We start from the raw sequence: 18,372 nt of genomic DNA on the forward strand, positions 1-18,372 counted from the left end.
TGTTATTTTGATCGTAACATATTGATAACAAATCTAATAAAGTATGAATTACACCTGTGTAAATACAAATTTCATATAACACGTTGCAGCACATTTAAAAAATAGAGTATGATCCCATTTGTATTATATGCTGGTTTGTGTTACAAATCAAAAAACAAAATTGATATATGTATCAAACGATTGGTATTCACTGATGTGTCAAGAGGGGCACTTGAGCTGATTCTTCGGATTGTTCTTTGTCTTCACAGTCGACAAAATTATTGTCAGACTCAGGGCTTAGCGTCCAAGCATGAACTAAAGAGATCACCTGCAATACATATGCCATAAAGAGTAAGATGCTACTTATAACTTATGCTATGGATATTAAAAACTAAGTTGGGGTGTGGGGGGGGGGGGTTGTTGCAGACCATGAAGATCGATGCAAACAGAAAGCTGAAGCCTTTACAGTTGAAAGGGGCCATGTCTGAGATAAACAATGCTGGAATTTCAAAGAAAACCATGTCAGTTCAAAATTAAAAGTCTATAACGGGCCGGCCTTACAAATTTGAAGAAGCTTTTCACTTACATGTTAATGGGCTAATGACAAGTGGTGAAAACAAGCTGGCCAGAGCCTGAACACTTAAAATAAAACCTTGCGCCTTTGCCTATAAAAGCAACAGTTCAGTTAGCCAAGTGATTAAAGCTTCCTCCATAAAATATGGAAGCCCTTAATTCAGTTGTAAGTTGTAACAAAGATACTATTTAATCCCTTGTTTTACCAATATTTTCCATCCAATTTTTTTCCGTGTAGTTATCCTTCACGGTTAATTTTTTTTTTTTCTATAAAAAAACGTGATAAGTAGTACCTGATTTGCTGAGGTAACTGCCTTTGAAACAACTGCAAAAGTCTGCATGTAATATTAGACAATAGTAGTTAATACTTTTTATTTTCTATCCATGTAAGAATTGGTTTGTTTATTTCTTCTTGCTATTCACACTAACAATTGATACTACCTTAATACTAGCATCATAACTTATTTTAGATTGATCATTCACTTTTTTACTCGGGTTTAGAATGAGGCTTAATATTTTTAATGGCCAAATAACAGAGCTAATTACTATAAAATCAATAAAAGATACTGGTTGAGTAAGTACCAATCAGGTCTGGTATTATTTCAGGATGCATCCCATTCATTGTTTTTGTCTAAATAGATTGTCTGGGAAAGAGCATAGATTAATTCCTAAGTAACTTACACATGGCTTCACCAGAACATAGATGACACCAAATGATGCACTAACATAAGGTACCTGAAAAAATGATGCTGATCAATGTACGGAATAAAATAACAATGGTACCGATGCAATTTAAAAAGGCCTGATTATTCATTTTTACACACATCAGTAATTGTGTTGGTATGTGACAGACAGACATGTTACATATAAGACAACCAGAAGAATTTACATACCCAACTAGCCCATGCTACACCATACAGTATAGCCTGTATCAGAAACACAAGAGTAAAGGTTAGAATTAAATTATATTAATGGCTAAGCAATTGATCAAACCAATCATATTCCTCCCTACTAGAACTCACATAAAAGATGGAAGCAGTTATCGCTATGCACAGTACGCCCTTTTCTCCCACAAATGGATTGATGAGTGGGAGAACCAAAATCTGCATTGAAGGAACACCGGATTATTTATGAATCTATAGGAGTACCTGAATTTATGAATCTATAAATGAAAATTATTTCACTAAATTTAAAAATTAAATTAAATTTATGAATTGATACGAGTACCTGAGAGAAAATAGAGCCAATGCCAACCAACATTAGAATTTCTGAGAATTGATTCTTGTTGAAACCAAATACAGACTTCAAATAATACTACAGGGTGAAAGATCATAAAATCAAAATATTAGCTATTTCGCAAAGAACTGATATGATACTTATTCCTTGGAATAAGAAAATGAAACATTACCAGCAATACATTGCTAATTCCAGTCATACCCAATTCATAGAAGAAGGAAATATATGACATTTTCCTCATTGTAACGCTGAATAAATTAAGTGAACTGAGTTAGATGAACAGCAGAGAAAGAAAAACTCGCAATAAAATGAAAACAAATGAAGGATATGTACCTATTTTTTACTACAGCGATATTATCTTTCATTGAGTTCCACCGTCTCTTAAGTGCGTCTAAAATTAAAGTTGAACCCGGTAAATGCTGACTATAACTCTGAGGTTGTATAATGGTTTCGACAAGAAATATTTTCATGTAGATAAATGAAATAACGAGGAGGATTATTGACACCTAAACACAATAAGAGAAAAGTATATTTATGAATACACAAATTAAAATAAATTACGAAATGTTGACAATCATTGCTTCTCCCAATTTTCCCATATAAGTTTGGTTCTTGAATGTTTTCAGTAGTTCCATATGACTGTAATTTTATGCTTGCTTCATTGATCGGCAATTTTAATTAATTGTCTGCCTCAATGAACTGGACACCCTTGGGGGTTTATATATAAAAGATAGTTGTTGCCATCCATGTTAGGAGAAACCTCAGAGAAAGTTCAAAATACAATGTAAATAAATAGAAGAACCTGAAAAATCCAAGCCTGAGGGAGGTAACGAGCTAGGAGATTGCCCAAGACGTGAAATGCGGATAACAGGCCAGTCATCCATCCAAACACAGCAGCTCTTTTGTTCGGTTCAACCTTATTGGCCTAATGACGGATTTGAGATTTTAGTTTTGATTTTTTTTTTTTTTTTGCATAGAAGGTCAGTGGACAATTAGTACTTGGTAGTAGACCATGTTAATGGTTTCTGTTACAGGGCAATTCCGCAGAATGAGATGTAAAAAGGTGTGGATTCCGCATAACGAAATAATTTGAACTCTTAAGGCCTCTTTGATTAATTTGAAATGTGTACCATACTGTATAAAACAAATTAAAATAAAGTTAAAAATAACAGATGGGTGTTTGGAGTTATATACCAGATAGGCGGTAGTGATGGCAAATATGCTTCCTTGGCTTATAATATATGCAAAGGTACGAAGAACAAGGTAGACATAAACTGATGTCCTTGATTTATCCCAGGCTAGCACGGCTGAAAAGTAAAAGCACAAGATCAAAGATATAAGAGGTAAAGGCAAGACTGTACAGGGGTTGGTGCCCACCCCTTTGGTCATGCACTCCTAATCATTTAGTTCTCTTCTTATTTTGCAGTATATTTTATCAAATTGCATTTATACCATAGTATTAGTGCAATTTCTTTAAGGAAGATTCTTCCGAAGGATAGCATTTTCTCAGTTGAATTAGAAGGTTAAAAATAACTTCATTCAAATTATAAAGAGTTACAGTATATTTAAAACGATTTTTTCTAGCTTGTCCCAATTTAGTCAGAGACATCAAACCTCCAAAACTTATCATTCCCCAACAATTTTTATCAGGCTCATATATTATCTGCCATTCAGCACTGAGATCCTTTTTTTTTTTTTTAACTTTGTATATTTGTTTGAGTATCAAAGAAATACGAAGATGAACCTAATATAGAAAGAGGTGCAGAAGAATTAGCTGTACCAAATGGTATTATAGATGTAGGTGTAGTGATAAGTAGCAGCAGCTTTCGGCCATACTCGTCAGCAAGTTGCGCCAAAATGGGTATCGATATAATTTTAAATATCCCCACCACCTATGGATACAGCAGCACAATTAATAACAAAACAACTGTGCTTCTCTGAGAAGCTCTATCAATCTATCATAAATATCTTTGATATTGACCCTTGATAAAAGAAACATGCTAATAATAGCAACAGAACAAAGAAGAATCAGTATTTGCATAGTTAACTGAAAGTATACTACATCAAAAAACATATCCTATTTCAAAAGACACGGGTAATATCAAAACGATATGAGTGACCATACACAGCAATTAATCAAAAGCAGGAATTTGATGCAAAAATATAGCTTGTTGACCCCTTCATTGGTAAAAGATCATTCAACTTTGACTCGAGAAAATATCCAAGTACTTTTCGCTATTTTTCATTTTCTTGAACAGTTTGCAACAAGCAAAGAAAAAAGCAAACAAACGAAATTTTTTTGTTCAACATGTCCCCAAACTTATTTCAGTCCTGACTGAAAAAAAAATACATTCCTAATAAACTTCGTTCTTCTTCTCAATTACTACAAGTTCCCATTAATCACTCATCCACTAATTAGTGTTAATTGCACAAAACACTGCAAACAAACAGAGGCGGAGCTAGCATGGACCAGGGTATGCAATTAGATTTTGAAAATTACCTATACGTTCTTATAAAATTAGGTCATTGCTTACCCCTGCAGCGATTCTCTTTTAGTTGTGGCTTGATTCGGTCTTTTTTCTTTCAATTTTGAATTTAACAAAACTAAGTTTTGTTGATTTGGAAAGAAAGTAAACGGCTCTTTGGAAAAGAAAGATAATTGAATAATTATTTATAAATAGACTTAGTGTATTGGTCCATTACGCATAAAAATAGAAAAAAAAATATTGTTTCACAAAGAGCTAGGAGCATCTAGAAATTATTTGAGCCTTAACATTCAATTTCAGAATTTCAGACCATTGTGCCTTACTATTTGACAATTTTAATATACAATGAATCCATTTATTTTTAAACTTCACAAAAATTATCTTAATCACAAACTATAGTAAAAAAAAAAAAAAAATTAACCTGATTTTTTTATCAAACTATTTAGAAAAAGAATATTCATTTTTAAGAAAGGGTGCATTGACAATTTTAAATTTTTATTAAAAAATAAAAATAATAACTATTTTTAATAGATAAATGTTCTGGTACCTCGAGCCATCATACCCGAGCGCATTCCCCAAGTAGTTTAACAGAAAAAACTTCCAATGTTGTCTAACTTTCATTTCCAGTACTAATATCAAAACATCTAAAGTTATGTTTATAACATTTTACAATGCTACTCGCAAGCATGTAAACCTCTGTCTGAAAGCATTAAAATTGTAAATCTGCATAGTTTTAACTCCTAATTACTTTTGTCTTTAAGCCAAAAACGGAAAGATTCCTTTCATCCACTCCTTTTTATTTTTTCTTTGATCATTATAATTTATTTTTCCGACGATCCATGATGAATTTTACGAATCTAAAAATACTAACGTTTTCTATTTGATTTTATCTTTCAAATAAGATCCATGAAGAAATATTTTTGAGTAATTTTAAAATCATTTATTTTTTTTTAAAGTAAAACTCATGAGCACTTTAAATTTTCAAGATTTTAAATCTCAGTCTACAACCATTAAAATTTTCAAGGCTTTGTACACGAGGTTTATAATTTTTGTAAATGCAGCGTTATTGTTGAGGTTTATATGCTTTGAAATGTTATTGTTGAAGTTTTAATTCTTTGTACATAAGGTTTACATGCTTTGTAAATGCAATGTTATTGTTGAGGTTTATATGTTTTAAAATATTATTGTTGAGGTTTTAATTCTTTGTACATGAGGTTTATATGCTTTGTAAATGAGCTTTGTAAATGCAGTGTTATTGTTGAGGTTTATATTATTTGAAATGTTATTGTTGAGGTTTTAATTCTTTGTACATGAGGTTTATATGTTTTATTCTAGAGATTTAAAGTATTATTAATGAGGTTTATATGCTTGTAAACGGAGGTTTAAATTATTTTGAAACAAAATTAAAAAAAAAAAACTGAAAGTCACAAAGATTTAAAGTGGTAAACAAAATTACAACACAAATATAGCTCGAAAGTTATTCTTCATGAATCTCATTTGAAAGAAAAAATCGGATAAAAAACATTCATATTTTTAGATTCACAAAATTCATCATGGATCGTCGAGAAAATAAATGAGAATGATTAGAGAAAAAATAAAAAAAGTGGGTGAAATGAATCTTTCTGTTTTTGACTTGAAAACAAAAATAGTTAGGAGTTAAAAGTTAAAACTATACAGATTTAGAATTTTAATGCTTGCAGATAGATGTTTAAATGCTTGCGAGTAGCATTGTAAAATGTTATAAACAAAGCTTTAAATGTTTGAATATTAGCGCTGGAAAAATAAAAGTTAGATAGCATTAAAAGTTTTTTCTGTTAAATTACTTGAGGAACACGCTCAGAAATTTTATTTGAAGTATACTCCTTAATTTTTAATAATTTATTTTTTACCCACCTCTGATAAAACTGGCTACGCCACTGAATGCAAATACGGATTAAATGTAAAACCGGGATCTAGAGACAGGCACAGAAGATGGCCATATACTATGCGAGGATTTGCCTAAACAATTCCAAATAGAAATACCAAATTTAGGCATAAAATGCAACAAAACTGAGTTTATGGTGGTGATGGTGATTTAATAATAAAAAATCAATAACGTGACGATGATGATAAAATAATAACTAATTAAATAAAAAATATACATGGAGATTGGAGGGAGAGAGAGGGAGAGAGAGAGACCGTTTGTTGAAGACCGGTGAGGTAGATGGCCTCGGGGCATGACTGTTGACCGGGACAAAGAGCGGCGGAGATGACATCTACCAGTATCGACACTGTCATCTCCTCTGCGATCCAGTGAATGCTAAGCGGCACCAGTAGATGCACCACCGGCCTCAACGCGCGCAATTGTTCCTTAATCCCGACCCGCATTCTCGCTCTTTCAAAATTCAGTTCTTGTTTTTGTGAGGGAAGAAGTGGGAGAAGAGAGGCAACTTATTACTGTGCGCTTGTTCTCTCTATTGATTGTTCTATCTATTTATTCATGCATTGATTGTGTTTTTTGACTTGTTTGGTGCGAGTAGAGGGATGATTAGTGCCGCTCAGGGGACCAGAGATATTGGTCGCTGTTGCGGTGCTGGTCTTGATTTTGTGAAGTGGGTCATTGTACCAATATGTGCGGAAAGGAATAACCCGCTATACGAGTTTTGATACCACAGTGAAGAGGAAGGCGATTTAGATTATGAGTGTCGATAATACCAGTTCTGTACGACTTTCTTTTTTCTGTAATAAAGAATTTTCGCATCTCCGTCCAATTACAAATTTAAAATGCCATATAGGTCACCGGTTTAGTTCTAAAATATCCTTGCAATTTGCAAATGAGACGGCTACTCAATTGGAGAGGTATTAAAGTAATGGCTCGAAAAATAAAAAAATTACAAGCCCACAAGATATTAAGATTACATTATTTAGACGCTGAACTACTCACAATAGGGTTGAAAAAAGTGTGGATAAATTCAGATACGTATTTGAAAATGAGATGTTGATATTTAATATCTGAATATCTGTATAAATGTATATACAAATATGATTTTATGTTTTAATTATTTGTATCTAAAATTTTATTTTACTCACTATTACAATTAGTAATTGTAAATATTATGATCTTTAGTATTTTTTAATAATATATTTTTATTTTTTTAATAAATATCTGATTTAATTTGTATATGTATCTTTTTTTAATATTCAATCTATATCTATATTAAAAAATTTAAAAAGAAATATGAATATGATTTAGAATTAATTATCGGCTCCATTTTCACCCCTAACTCACGAGCTTTACAAATTAAATTAAATTCTTTCAAGAAAAAAAAAATCATGTTCGGGCTATGAAATAAAAAATCAAGTACGAATCATTGCATACAAAATTAATAACCTGAGTTCTCATGAGATCATGACGTGAGATGCGAGTCCTCTATAATCTAATAATAACATCGATGGGAACGACGATAGCTCTAATGACAACAATAATAATAATAACAATAATTAATATAATGATCTAGATGATTATATATAAAAAAAAAACAGCTTCTAATTTTGAAATATATATTTGAAATTTGATCTATACTACACGTATCATACACATAAAAATAACAAAATTTAACTCAAATTTTACCTTTTGTCAAATGACTTGAAATTAACGTTCATATCTAATGAATTTTAATGAAATATCAAATAGTGTTTGAATTATGTGAAATTTAATATGCAATAAATATATAATACTTGTACTTATCTGTATTTTTCTCTAAATGATATATTCAAATTGTTAAATTAACCCATTCAGTGACCCCAATCCTAAATAAATAAAAAAAGAAGAAGAGGAAATTAACATTACGAGATGGATCCTAATAAAAGAAGAGTAACATTTCCGATCAGAGAGAGATGCAAACAACACTTATATTTGTTTTTAGAGCATCTTCAATTTAACAATTAGAATTAATTACTAAACAGCGGTTATGATTTTTTTAGGAATTAATCTCCTGCATCAGTGCAATTGATTTTAACTTCTTTCTATGTCCACGTCATCACATTTTCTTTTTTGTTAGAGAGAGAGCACTACAGATATGGAAAGAAAGAACTTGAACCAATTAATTAGCCACCGTGTCATTAAACGACAAACATTTTCTTTTAAAATTAATTTACTGATTTAGAAACTGTGGTACATTCCAGCAATTATATTAACAATTAACAAATCAGATTAGCAATCTAAAAAAAATCACCGTGGTAGATGCTCATCTTTCATGCTAAGTTAACTGCCTAATTTTAACTTGAATGGAGAAATACTAGATTTCATTAACCCTGGTTGATCCATATTTCACAGGAATATTTAGATTCCAAAATATATATTGAACTTATGAGAGGATTAATTAATCAAATTCTTCACCATTTTGTTGGTCCGTCACTCTCCGAATAATTAATGGTAGTACTAGCCAATAACACAAATCATAAGGAGATTATTCAAGTTGGAATTTGACAACTGACAACGGAAGGAAGTATTATCTCTCTGTTCTTCTTTTCATTTTTTCTTACTTATTAGCCCCGACTTTACATCAACAACTTTTAGCATTAAACTAATAAATTATCCTCCAAAGTCCCAACAGTTGATTTACAAAAAAATAATGTGTGCGCGCGCGGGTGCGTGCGTGCGCGTGGGTGCGTGTGGGTGGCGTCCGTCTGAGCGTGCGTGGGTGCGTGCGAGCATGTGTGTGGATTTTGAAGAAAGTTTAATAAACGAAAGCATTTTATTAGTGGACGAGTCTGAAATAATTGTCTTATATGAAAAAAAAAAACCTAATAGCAGACAATAATATAAAGACGGTTCAGTTGAAACAAAAATAATAATCAGAAGGATCCAGAAATAATAAAATTTGAGATACTTCCATTTTCATGATTTTTTTAAAATAAAACTAATTTAATAATTTTAATGGAATAAGTACAAAGAAGTTGGATTTTATAAAAGACGGCTCTACCGATCTTTTGTTTCAATGAAAGGAGAAACACATTTGTTCTACCGATTTGTAAAATGATACTAAATAAATTTCACAAATTTTATGTGAAATAATTCCAACTGATCTCATGTTAAAATCATTAAAATTAGTTTTATTTAGGGCTCTATAAAAAGCTCGCGATTCGTGATCCGCTCGAATTCACTAACAACCCGTTCATTTAAAATTCGAGTTAGTCTAACCCGAGTTGAGTAACTCGTGAGTTAATGAGTTGAGTTCGAGTTGGACTAAACTCACTTGTTACAACTCGTGACTCGTTTGATTAATGATTTCTTCCGTAACTTTCGGTCCATTTCATTTTCCTGCCTAGATGTGATCGACTCATGTTGACCCAACTCATTTCATTGTATATTGTTTGTTAATTCAATATTTACTTCTCATATTATTACATAACAACAATCATTAGTTCAAGTGTTTAACATTTCAACACCTTAAACGAGTTGGCTCATGAGTCACGAGTCAACTCGAATTACTTGCGAGTTGAATTCGAGTCAGCGAGCCAGCTCGGCTCAATATTCTCAACTCGAATCACTAACATCCGAGTTGAATTCGAGTTATCCATAACTCAAGTTAACTCGGCTCGTTAACAGATTATGAATTAAATTTAAGCAGGCTTTTAACTACTAACCCTAAAAAATAATTGAGCAGGCTTTAATGTACGGGATTATGAATTAAATTTATGGATGAACGAGTTCCAAATAATTTTGTTCTACACAAAAAAATCTAATAATTTTATGTTATGCAGAACATAACATATTTGTTGTTTTAATTCCCTGATCCTTTACACTGAACGGGAAAAGTATTATTTGAACGGTGGGGCTCACAAGTCCAGATTAACTCAATCCGGTATTTACTGAGAATAGTGCAGGAGTGCGTGTCCCCTCAGATACCTGAGATGTACTTTTCAAAAATGAACGGTCCAAATTATTTCTAAATGAATTTAACTTAATTCAATGTCTAATGTGGGGAGTAGGCTGCACAAAAAGTTAGTAGTTCCTGATTCGATTTGAGTTTGATTCGAAAAAAGTTTGTAATTAATTCAGTTCGAAATTAGTTTGTTTTGAAACGAATCAAATCAGTTCAGTTCAAATCTTATTCAAATTCAAACTCAAATTGAGTATAGTTCGTTCGAAATTAGTTCGTGAACTATTTAAATTTAAATATCAAATAATATAACTAATGGCTTCAACTATTAATATTTAATAATATAAAATTAAATTTATATCTGAGTTCAAAATTATTAATATAATGATAAATTATAATAAAAAAATACTTCAGCAGCCTAATAAATTAACAGAAGATGAAAATAAGTTGGATTGGAATCAATTTCAAACTCAAATATCGGGGAGCTCGCTTTGAAATTCGTCCCGAAGGAACGGTAACTCAGTATCGCCGTATCGCATGGAGCCAGGACTAGTATTATTTGTGTTTTAAGATTCGTGCAAAATTAAAAGGATGATCCGGATCCACTAATTTTAAAAAATTAGTTTGCCGGGTGCGGGGAGGATGTACATTCCACCAAACCTTGGAATATATTATTATATTGATTATTGAGTGATATAAGAACGGCCTTCCGTCAAAAAGCGGTCACTCCCTTCTCCCCCGCCTCTTCAGATCTCTCCTACGGAATCAATAATGGCTTACTATCCGAACCCGTACTCGAACCTGTTTCCCACACCATCCGCATCAACAATTCCTTCGAGTTCAACTACCGCAAGCCCTCGTCATCAGACCTTCGACATGTTAAACCTAATCGAAAACCTCCCGGCGCCGCATGAAGTCCTTGAATTGCTCGAGCAAGACCTCCCGCCTCCAACTCATCAAGTCTTACTTCAAATCCCAGGCGGGATTCTCCACCTTATCAATGCAAATCACAGCATTGAGTTGGCTTCCGGTGAGCTCACCATTGTTCGTTTGCTTCAAGGAGACAACCAGCTCGCCGTGCTTGCTTCTGTGGGCCCGGATGTTCAGTGGCCACTCACGCCCGATGGCGCCGCTGTGAAACTTGACGCCTCATGTTATTTCTTCACTATCCGGATCCCACCCAGTGATGCTGAAGCTGGTATTGGGCCTTGTTATTTATCCCCTGAATATATACCAGTATTTATCTCCTGGTATTGGCCCTGTTATACTACCTCTGTGCGATCAAGAATGGCATGGACAACCAGATATAATTTTCTGGTTCAGTATATTGGCCTTTTTTTGCTCATAACAAAATTTTAATCAATAAGCCAATATAACTTGCTGATTGTTAACGGAGAAAGTTTGTGTGTGGATATAATTTAACCTCGAGATTGTCATTGTTTCAAATGTGTAATAGAATGATACAGCATGTAACCATCAAAATACAGTTTTCTCCCATGAAAGTATGTGGGCGGGTACAAAAAATTCGAATTTAGTTGATTTAAATTGGTGGTTGTTGTTGTTGGGAAAATCTTATGTATGAATTTCAATCATTCAATTGACTGACACTAGGAGCTGATGATTGTGATTATTCAAATCATTTTTCAATATCCCAATAGGTGGACCCTCAGAAATGCTAAATTACGGATTAACCCTTGCCTCAAAAGGGCAAGAAACCCTCCTAAACCAGCTGGATGAGATCTTGCAAGCATACTGCATTATTCCTGTCCAAAAAGCTGTTGTAACTGAGACAGCAGAGGTGCTCAACAATTGTGCGCTCAAGTCTATGCTAGAGAGGATAATAGCTGCAGAGCCCGAGAAAGTGGTGCTGGAGAAGAAGGCAGCTGCCTACTGGACCACACGAGCACCAAATGTGGACTATTACAGTGGATCAGTGCGGAAGGCTATTGCCTCTGGTGAGGAGGTGAAAGGGATATTGTGGTGTGGGGATGTAACAGCAGAGAGACTAAAAAGAGGAAATGAGTATTTTATTAGAAGGATGATAGTAAGTGAAAGCAAAGCCGAAGTCAGCCCAGAGACCTTGAAGAGGATTGAGAGGTCTTTTGTTTTATTTGTTTTGTTTATTTGCTCCATCTTTGCTAGGAAATAAATTTAGGAGTGGGCTAATGCAATATGCAGATTTTTTTAGTCCATTTTTTATCGGTTTTAATGTAATTTTTTGGAGTACTTTTATGTTCATTAGTTATCGACTGAAAATTTGTTTCATATGGATTGGTAAAAATGGTCATTACGCAATTGTTGACAAGGGACGATTTGTTCTTTGCCTCGGGTTATATAGAAAATGAGAAATCTTTAACTAACATCATGGTAAAATCAGCATTTCAGTTTTGTTTTTGTTTCCATTTGGAATGGATCAACTAAAGATGTTTACAGAACTTAGTTTTAGACTTTTAGTTGTTTAGAGTTGTTTTAAAAAAACATGTACTGATTTTTGCTTGGTAGCTTGGTTTATGTGGATTTACTTAAATGAAATCAATACTGTTTGTTCAGGGTAAAGAGGGTTACAAAAATATCAGAAGAAGTAGCAACTGGGATTTTGTCAGGAGTTGTCATGATATCTGGCTATGTTACAGGCTCAATTGCAAATCCGATAACTGGGAGGAAGATTTCGAGTCTCTTACCTGGAGACATTGTTCTTGCTTCTCTTAAAGGTTTTGGTATGTCAGATTTTGAAACTGCTTATCAAAGGTTTTTAGACTGTATCATGAGATATGTCTTCTGTCCGGTTTGGTTGAGAATGTGATATCATTAAGTTTTAACTCGTTCGATTTTGGTCAATCTTTTACCTTTCTGATGGGGAGTTTTATGTCAGAATTACCTTGTTTCCAACTTGGCAATGATGATATCAAAACTGAGACGCACTCAGTAATTTTGTGCCTGGTCGAACTATTTTACTCCACTAAATACCTCTTTACAACATGTTTGGTTAACTTTGCTCTATTTCACAACTTCTAAACAGGGAAGATATGTGATGCTCTCTCCCCATCTTCGACTGCAACCATTGGACTTGTTCCTCACCGGTATATAGCTAATCTTTTTTCTCCTTATTTATAAGTCTACTACCTGAAAGTAACTATTTATTTAAATTTGATGATCTCATAATATTTCAGTATTCAACTCAATGCTCACCTAGGTGTTTCTTTGCCGAACCATGTATCAAATAATTAGTTTATTGCATACCGAAAAATTCCATCTATAATAAGAAGTGGGTTTTGAATTCCATCTGCAGTGTGAAGTAGGTTTTAGTCCAATTATTTTGTAATGAGAATCAACCTACTCCTACTTGTTTATCTTGTTAATTGTTACCCCACAGCCAGGTAGGATATAAAGATAAATCATTACTGAATAGCACAGGGGCTGTTCTAATTTGTACCAGATCGTATAAACAAGAGTGCTTTCCCAAAATTGTACCTTGAGTTTATAAACTAAACTGCTTTAGATCCTTAATTACTCAAATTTACCTACTTGTAAGATACGGTGGGAAGGCAGCTCAAGCTACAAATGAAGGCCTGGATGTGGCAGGTCATGAGATTGGAGTTGCATGGGCGGTGTTCAAAATTAGAAGAGAGCTTGCGAAGACGGCAGCAAAAAGCCGCCGCCATCGCCGCCGAAATAAAGGCCACAAAGCAGAAGTAAAGAACTTGGGATAGTTTTCTGCTATACCTTCCTCACAATTAAATTTTCAGGTTTGCTTAACTGATACTAAATTGTGCAATGTACAAGCAAGTATTGGGTTTTCAGTATCAAGGATCAAGGCTTCTCCCAAAGCTAACGAGAGAGAAGGGAAAGTAAAAGGGAGAACAAAGTAAATCTACCCCTGTTCGTAGAGTTCTAAGTGCCTACATGTATGCATATTACACAGTAGCAGTCAAACCAAATTATACAATAACAAAATAAGCATAAATTCCTCAAATTGGTATGCGTTAAGAACAAACTTACGAACTAATATCAACAAATTGAGTTTCTACCGAGGACTGAATTTCGAGTTCACTAAAACTAGCAACCTTCAAAATTTAAATTGTTTTAAATCCAATTTGAGGTTTCCAATGCTACTATTGAGATCTACAAGGTTTAAAGAAAGAAAATACAATTGATTAATCTATAGGGGAGGGCTTAATCTTCTTTGCCATCCTAGCCTTTCGTTTTTCATCAAAGCAACACTCTTCGTGTGTGAGAGGTTGTAGATTCAAAATGTGGATAGAGATTATTTATAGACAATAGTTGAAAGTTAAAAGACTAGACTTCTTTGTATTTAAACACAAATATATAAACTTTATATATAATATATATAGATGGCTTAACCAAATCGTAAAATTAGAAGGCACTGTTGGATCAATGATTTTCAAAATGGCTTAATAAATAGTAAAAAAATTCCAAAAAAAATATAAAATTTGGTCTCCAAACACATTTTAATATAGAGATCATATCTAACGGTTTGAATTGATCATTTGGATTTTAAAAATCGAAAAACGACTTGGTTGCACGGGAGACTAGGAACAATTGATTGTATATTAGCCTATCTCTCTCTCTCTATATATATATAGAGAGAGAGTGTGACTAATGTGCATTCGTATGCATATGGCCCGATATGCATACGGTCCAAATTTGAAATTTCAAAAACAAAACGTCGATTCGAACCGTTCATCTTGTTCTCCATATTAATATGTGCTTGGTGACCAAATTTTACATTTTTTATAATTTTTTTTACTATTTATTAAGCAACTTTGAAAATTGTTGATCCAACGGTGGCTTAACAAAACAGTAAAATTAGCTGTCACTGTTGGATCAATAATTTTCAAAGTGACTTAATAAATAGTAAAAAAATTCAGAAAAATATAAAATTTGGTCTCCAAGCACATGTTAATATGGAGAATATGCATACGAATGCACATTAGTCACACACACTATATATATATATATATAAAAACTAATAAAAGTATCTTATAAAAGCACAGGAACTGCCTTCCTATAACTCTTCTTTATCACAAGTTGGACATAAAATAAAAGAAAAACAAAAGAATTATTAAAAAAATTAAGTCACACAAAAAACACAAAAGAATCAATTTGAAAAAATCGTACACATTATAAGCCCCTTTTTTATTAGGCTCAAGTGTGTGAGGTCAATCCCCATAAGGCTACCGTTTAGTTTCCCACTATTAGCTTCAGTTCTTATATTTGCTAGCCTTGAAGCGCATCTCCTATGAAACTTCGTAGTTTTTCAATAAAAAGCAGGACTTTAACGACTATGAGATAGCTTGAAGAACGACCAATAACTAAGCGCACTAGAGTCCTTCCGCCTCTGACTGAATCCAGGTTCCTGGGATCTCTCTTTTTCTCTTCTACGCCGGCAAGCTCGGTTGTCAATTCAGAGGCCTCCTTTTATAGAAGTAGAAAACAGCTCGACCGAATAGGGAAATGCCAAGGTAGAGGAGAGACTCGCCCAAGGAAGGGAGTTTGAAGTTATTCACAAAGCGAGCGTAAACTTTGAACCTTCATCATTGCAGGTAGCAAAGAATAAACATCTGTTAAAGAATAAAATTGTTCCAATCTCGTCCACGAATTAAGAGTTCACACTTTTCTGCATATCTATATAAAATTTATAAAAGTGACCGTAGACAAGTCCGGAATGATTTTGTACTATATGAAAAAAAAAAAACTAATAGGATACAGTAAAATAATAAAGAAAGTTAAATTGAAAAATAATTAGAATTGGTCAAAAAAATATATATATATTTGGAGGTTGACTCCAATTTTTTCGTTCCGTACACGGAGAGCAATAATATTTACGGGTTATGGACTAATTTTGAGCAGGCCCAATGTCCGGCCCGTCTGAGATGGGCTGTTGCTGGGTTGTATTCATTCCTGTTCTTCCTTTCTTTGTTGTATGCTGATGCTACGCATTGCTCTGAGACTGTGACTGTGACCCTCTTATCTCTTTGTAACTGGTGTAACCTGCGGATTTTGGAAGGGAAGCAATGGAGAACTTAACAGCTAGCGAGATCGCCGGATTTGGCGTTGGCGCCTTGCTTCTATGCGCCACCCTCGCTGCCCCCAAGCTCGACTCTTTCATCGCTCTTTCTCAACGCAGGTCCTACCTCTCTCCCTTATTTTTTTTTGAAAAAATTGACAATGGCTGTCAAGCGCAGGTCCTCTCTCTCTCTCATGATCCAATTTTCGGCGATTAATTATAAGGGACTTCTCTAGATGATTTGAGGAAAGTTTGATTTTAGAAGGTGCTGTCAGTTGATTAACAGAGTTTACCTTTATTAAGTGTTGGTGCGAACTAATCTTTGCTTAAGTGTTGCTCTATGTTACAATATCATTAAAGTTATAATGACAATCAAAACTCAATATTAAATAAGCTGATAATGCACACAAATCATCAGTGATGTGACCAGGAACTTTCAGTAGGATTGTGACCAGACTTTCGAACTATGGGGGTCAAATATACAATGGAGATCAATTATATAAAATTTACCTTTGGAAAACGGGAGTCAACTCTACAATAGCATGACATTTTACTATAAATTATATAGAAAATCATACGTAAATACAAAAATTTAATAAAAAATGGCCATTCCTTTCCCTTAGGTCCGACTCTGATTGTGGGGGCTCTGCATGTTTGTGGCCTGGAATCATCTTTGATAGAAAATCTTTAAGATAATCCTTATATACTTTGACTATACAGGCCTTGTGCGCTTCTCAATCTGATACATAAATCGTATTACTAAAAATAATTTATCGATAGTTTGTTAAATTCATGCTTTCTAAAGGTATGTTACTGAGTATATAAAAGGTTCTATTAATATTTCTGTTTAGTTCTGAATTCTGAAGATCAATTTGTACATAAAAAATATATATGTGTGTGTTTTTGGAATGGTAAAATTAAAGAGAAGACTGAGAGAAATCTGACCTCAAAAAAGTGTGAGGCTTCAGTTGGATTTGATAAAGTAAACTTATTTCATTAATGCAAATACTGAGCCTGAGTGCTTTAACATTATTGGTACCAGTATTCTATACCATAGTACTTCTAAGTTCCAACTTCAGTCACAACGGCACAGAGAATACTATAATATGTTTTGTCTGATTTTTTAATGGTCAATTTAGGTCGCTTGGTATGTGCAAGAGATGCGGCGACCTTAAGATGATAGCATGCTCTAATTGCAAGGGAACTGGGTCGATCAGAAAAGGCAGCAATTTCTTCTCCAACATGGTGGATGATTTTTATGAATCGATGGAAGATACCCCGAAACAAACCCCTATGGAACCATGTGTGAAATGCCAATCCAAAGGACGTACCGCCTGCCCGGAATGCTCAGTAGCAACGAGAGTTATTTGATAGAACAGTTTGTAATTTCTTCTTGGGGGGTTTAATTTTTGAAAACTTGTTACCAAAGATAGAAACGAAGAATAAAGAAAGTGTTAGTTTTTGAGTCATAACATATACATATATATTTTTTTTTTTTCAAAATGCGATATATATATTCTTTTGCATTCATTAGTTTAATTTTTGAGAATATAAAGGATCTTCTAATATGAATATTGTGGCTTCCAAGTTGTACTTGGAATTAACCATTTGGGGGTGTCACTTTCTCAACTGCTGTGATGTAACCACCCACCAAACGGGTTAATCAATTAAAAAAAGAAGAAGCTGAAATTCAAGTTCTAACCTCATTGAGGTCCAGGTAGTTCTTATCCAGATATAGACTCGGCGTGCTCAACACAATTTTTTTTTGCTATTATAAATTCTTATGACTATCAATCCACGGAACCAAATCCTCTGCCCCAGGGGGCAGGATTTTCCTGCCCCCCATTCATTTTGACCAATCTCTAATTGACATGTGGCATACCCTTTTTAATTAAATTATTTTGTTAATAAAATATGTGGCTTGCATATTTTCTTCCCCGTCTCTTCACCTTCCAATTTCAGAAAATTTGAGGATCTACTTGTAAATTTCCTTCTTCAAATTAGCCAATTTATAGTTGACACGTGGCATACCTTTTCAAGTAATTTATTTTATAGAAAGTTACAGCTTGTATATTTTTCTTCCTCCGTCTCTTCACCTTCCAAATTCAGAATTATATCTTCTCTTCTCTTTATCAGCAGTGAATTTTTTCTTTCAAAGTTTAAGCAATCTATGACAGAATTTTGAGTTGAATCAAGTTGCAAAATA

General features: G+C 33.6%; 3 protein-coding genes across 3 annotated transcripts; 2 read left to right on the top strand and 1 right to left on the bottom strand.

Moving 5' to 3' along the window:
• Positions 1-21: 21 nt before the first annotated feature.
• LOC144556499 (uncharacterized) lies at positions 22-6,730 on the bottom strand. The gene is made up of 14 exons (XM_078304874.1): positions 6,453-6,730; positions 3,569-3,680; positions 2,983-3,095; positions 2,591-2,713; positions 2,122-2,294; positions 1,961-2,036; positions 1,780-1,866; positions 1,575-1,655; positions 1,446-1,478; positions 1,234-1,287; positions 846-887; positions 566-644; positions 408-478; positions 22-307 (listed from the first exon to the last, which is right to left on the bottom strand). The coding sequence occupies exons 1-14, from the start codon at positions 6,639-6,641 to the stop codon at positions 188-190; spliced, it is 1,353 nt and encodes a 450-aa protein (XP_078161000.1). The 5' UTR covers positions 6,642-6,730; the 3' UTR covers positions 22-187.
• A 4,284-nt stretch (positions 6,731-11,014) lies between these two features.
• LOC144556593 (senescence/dehydration-associated protein At3g51250-like) lies at positions 11,015-13,945 on the top strand. Its single transcript, XM_078304973.1, has 5 exons — positions 11,015-11,336; positions 11,797-12,235; positions 12,689-12,855; positions 13,158-13,218; positions 13,671-13,945. Exons 1-5 carry the CDS (start codon positions 11,015-11,017, stop codon positions 13,846-13,848), a joined length of 1,167 nt encoding a protein of 388 aa, XP_078161099.1. The 3' UTR covers positions 13,849-13,945.
• Positions 13,946-16,124: 2,179 nt separating this feature from the next.
• On the top strand, positions 16,125-17,680 carry LOC144556867 (chaperone). Its single transcript, XM_078305349.1, has 2 exons — positions 16,125-16,286; positions 17,306-17,680. The coding sequence occupies exons 1-2, from the start codon at positions 16,174-16,176 to the stop codon at positions 17,535-17,537; spliced, it is 345 nt and encodes a 114-aa protein (XP_078161475.1). The 5' UTR covers positions 16,125-16,173; the 3' UTR covers positions 17,538-17,680.
• The last annotated feature ends 692 nt before the right edge of the window (positions 17,681-18,372 follow it).

This window comes from Carex rostrata, chromosome 7 (assembly GCF_964058835.1).
Source record: "Carex rostrata chromosome 7, lpCarRost1.2, whole genome shotgun sequence".
NCBI classification, from domain to species: Eukaryota; Viridiplantae; Streptophyta; class Magnoliopsida; order Poales; family Cyperaceae; genus Carex; species Carex rostrata.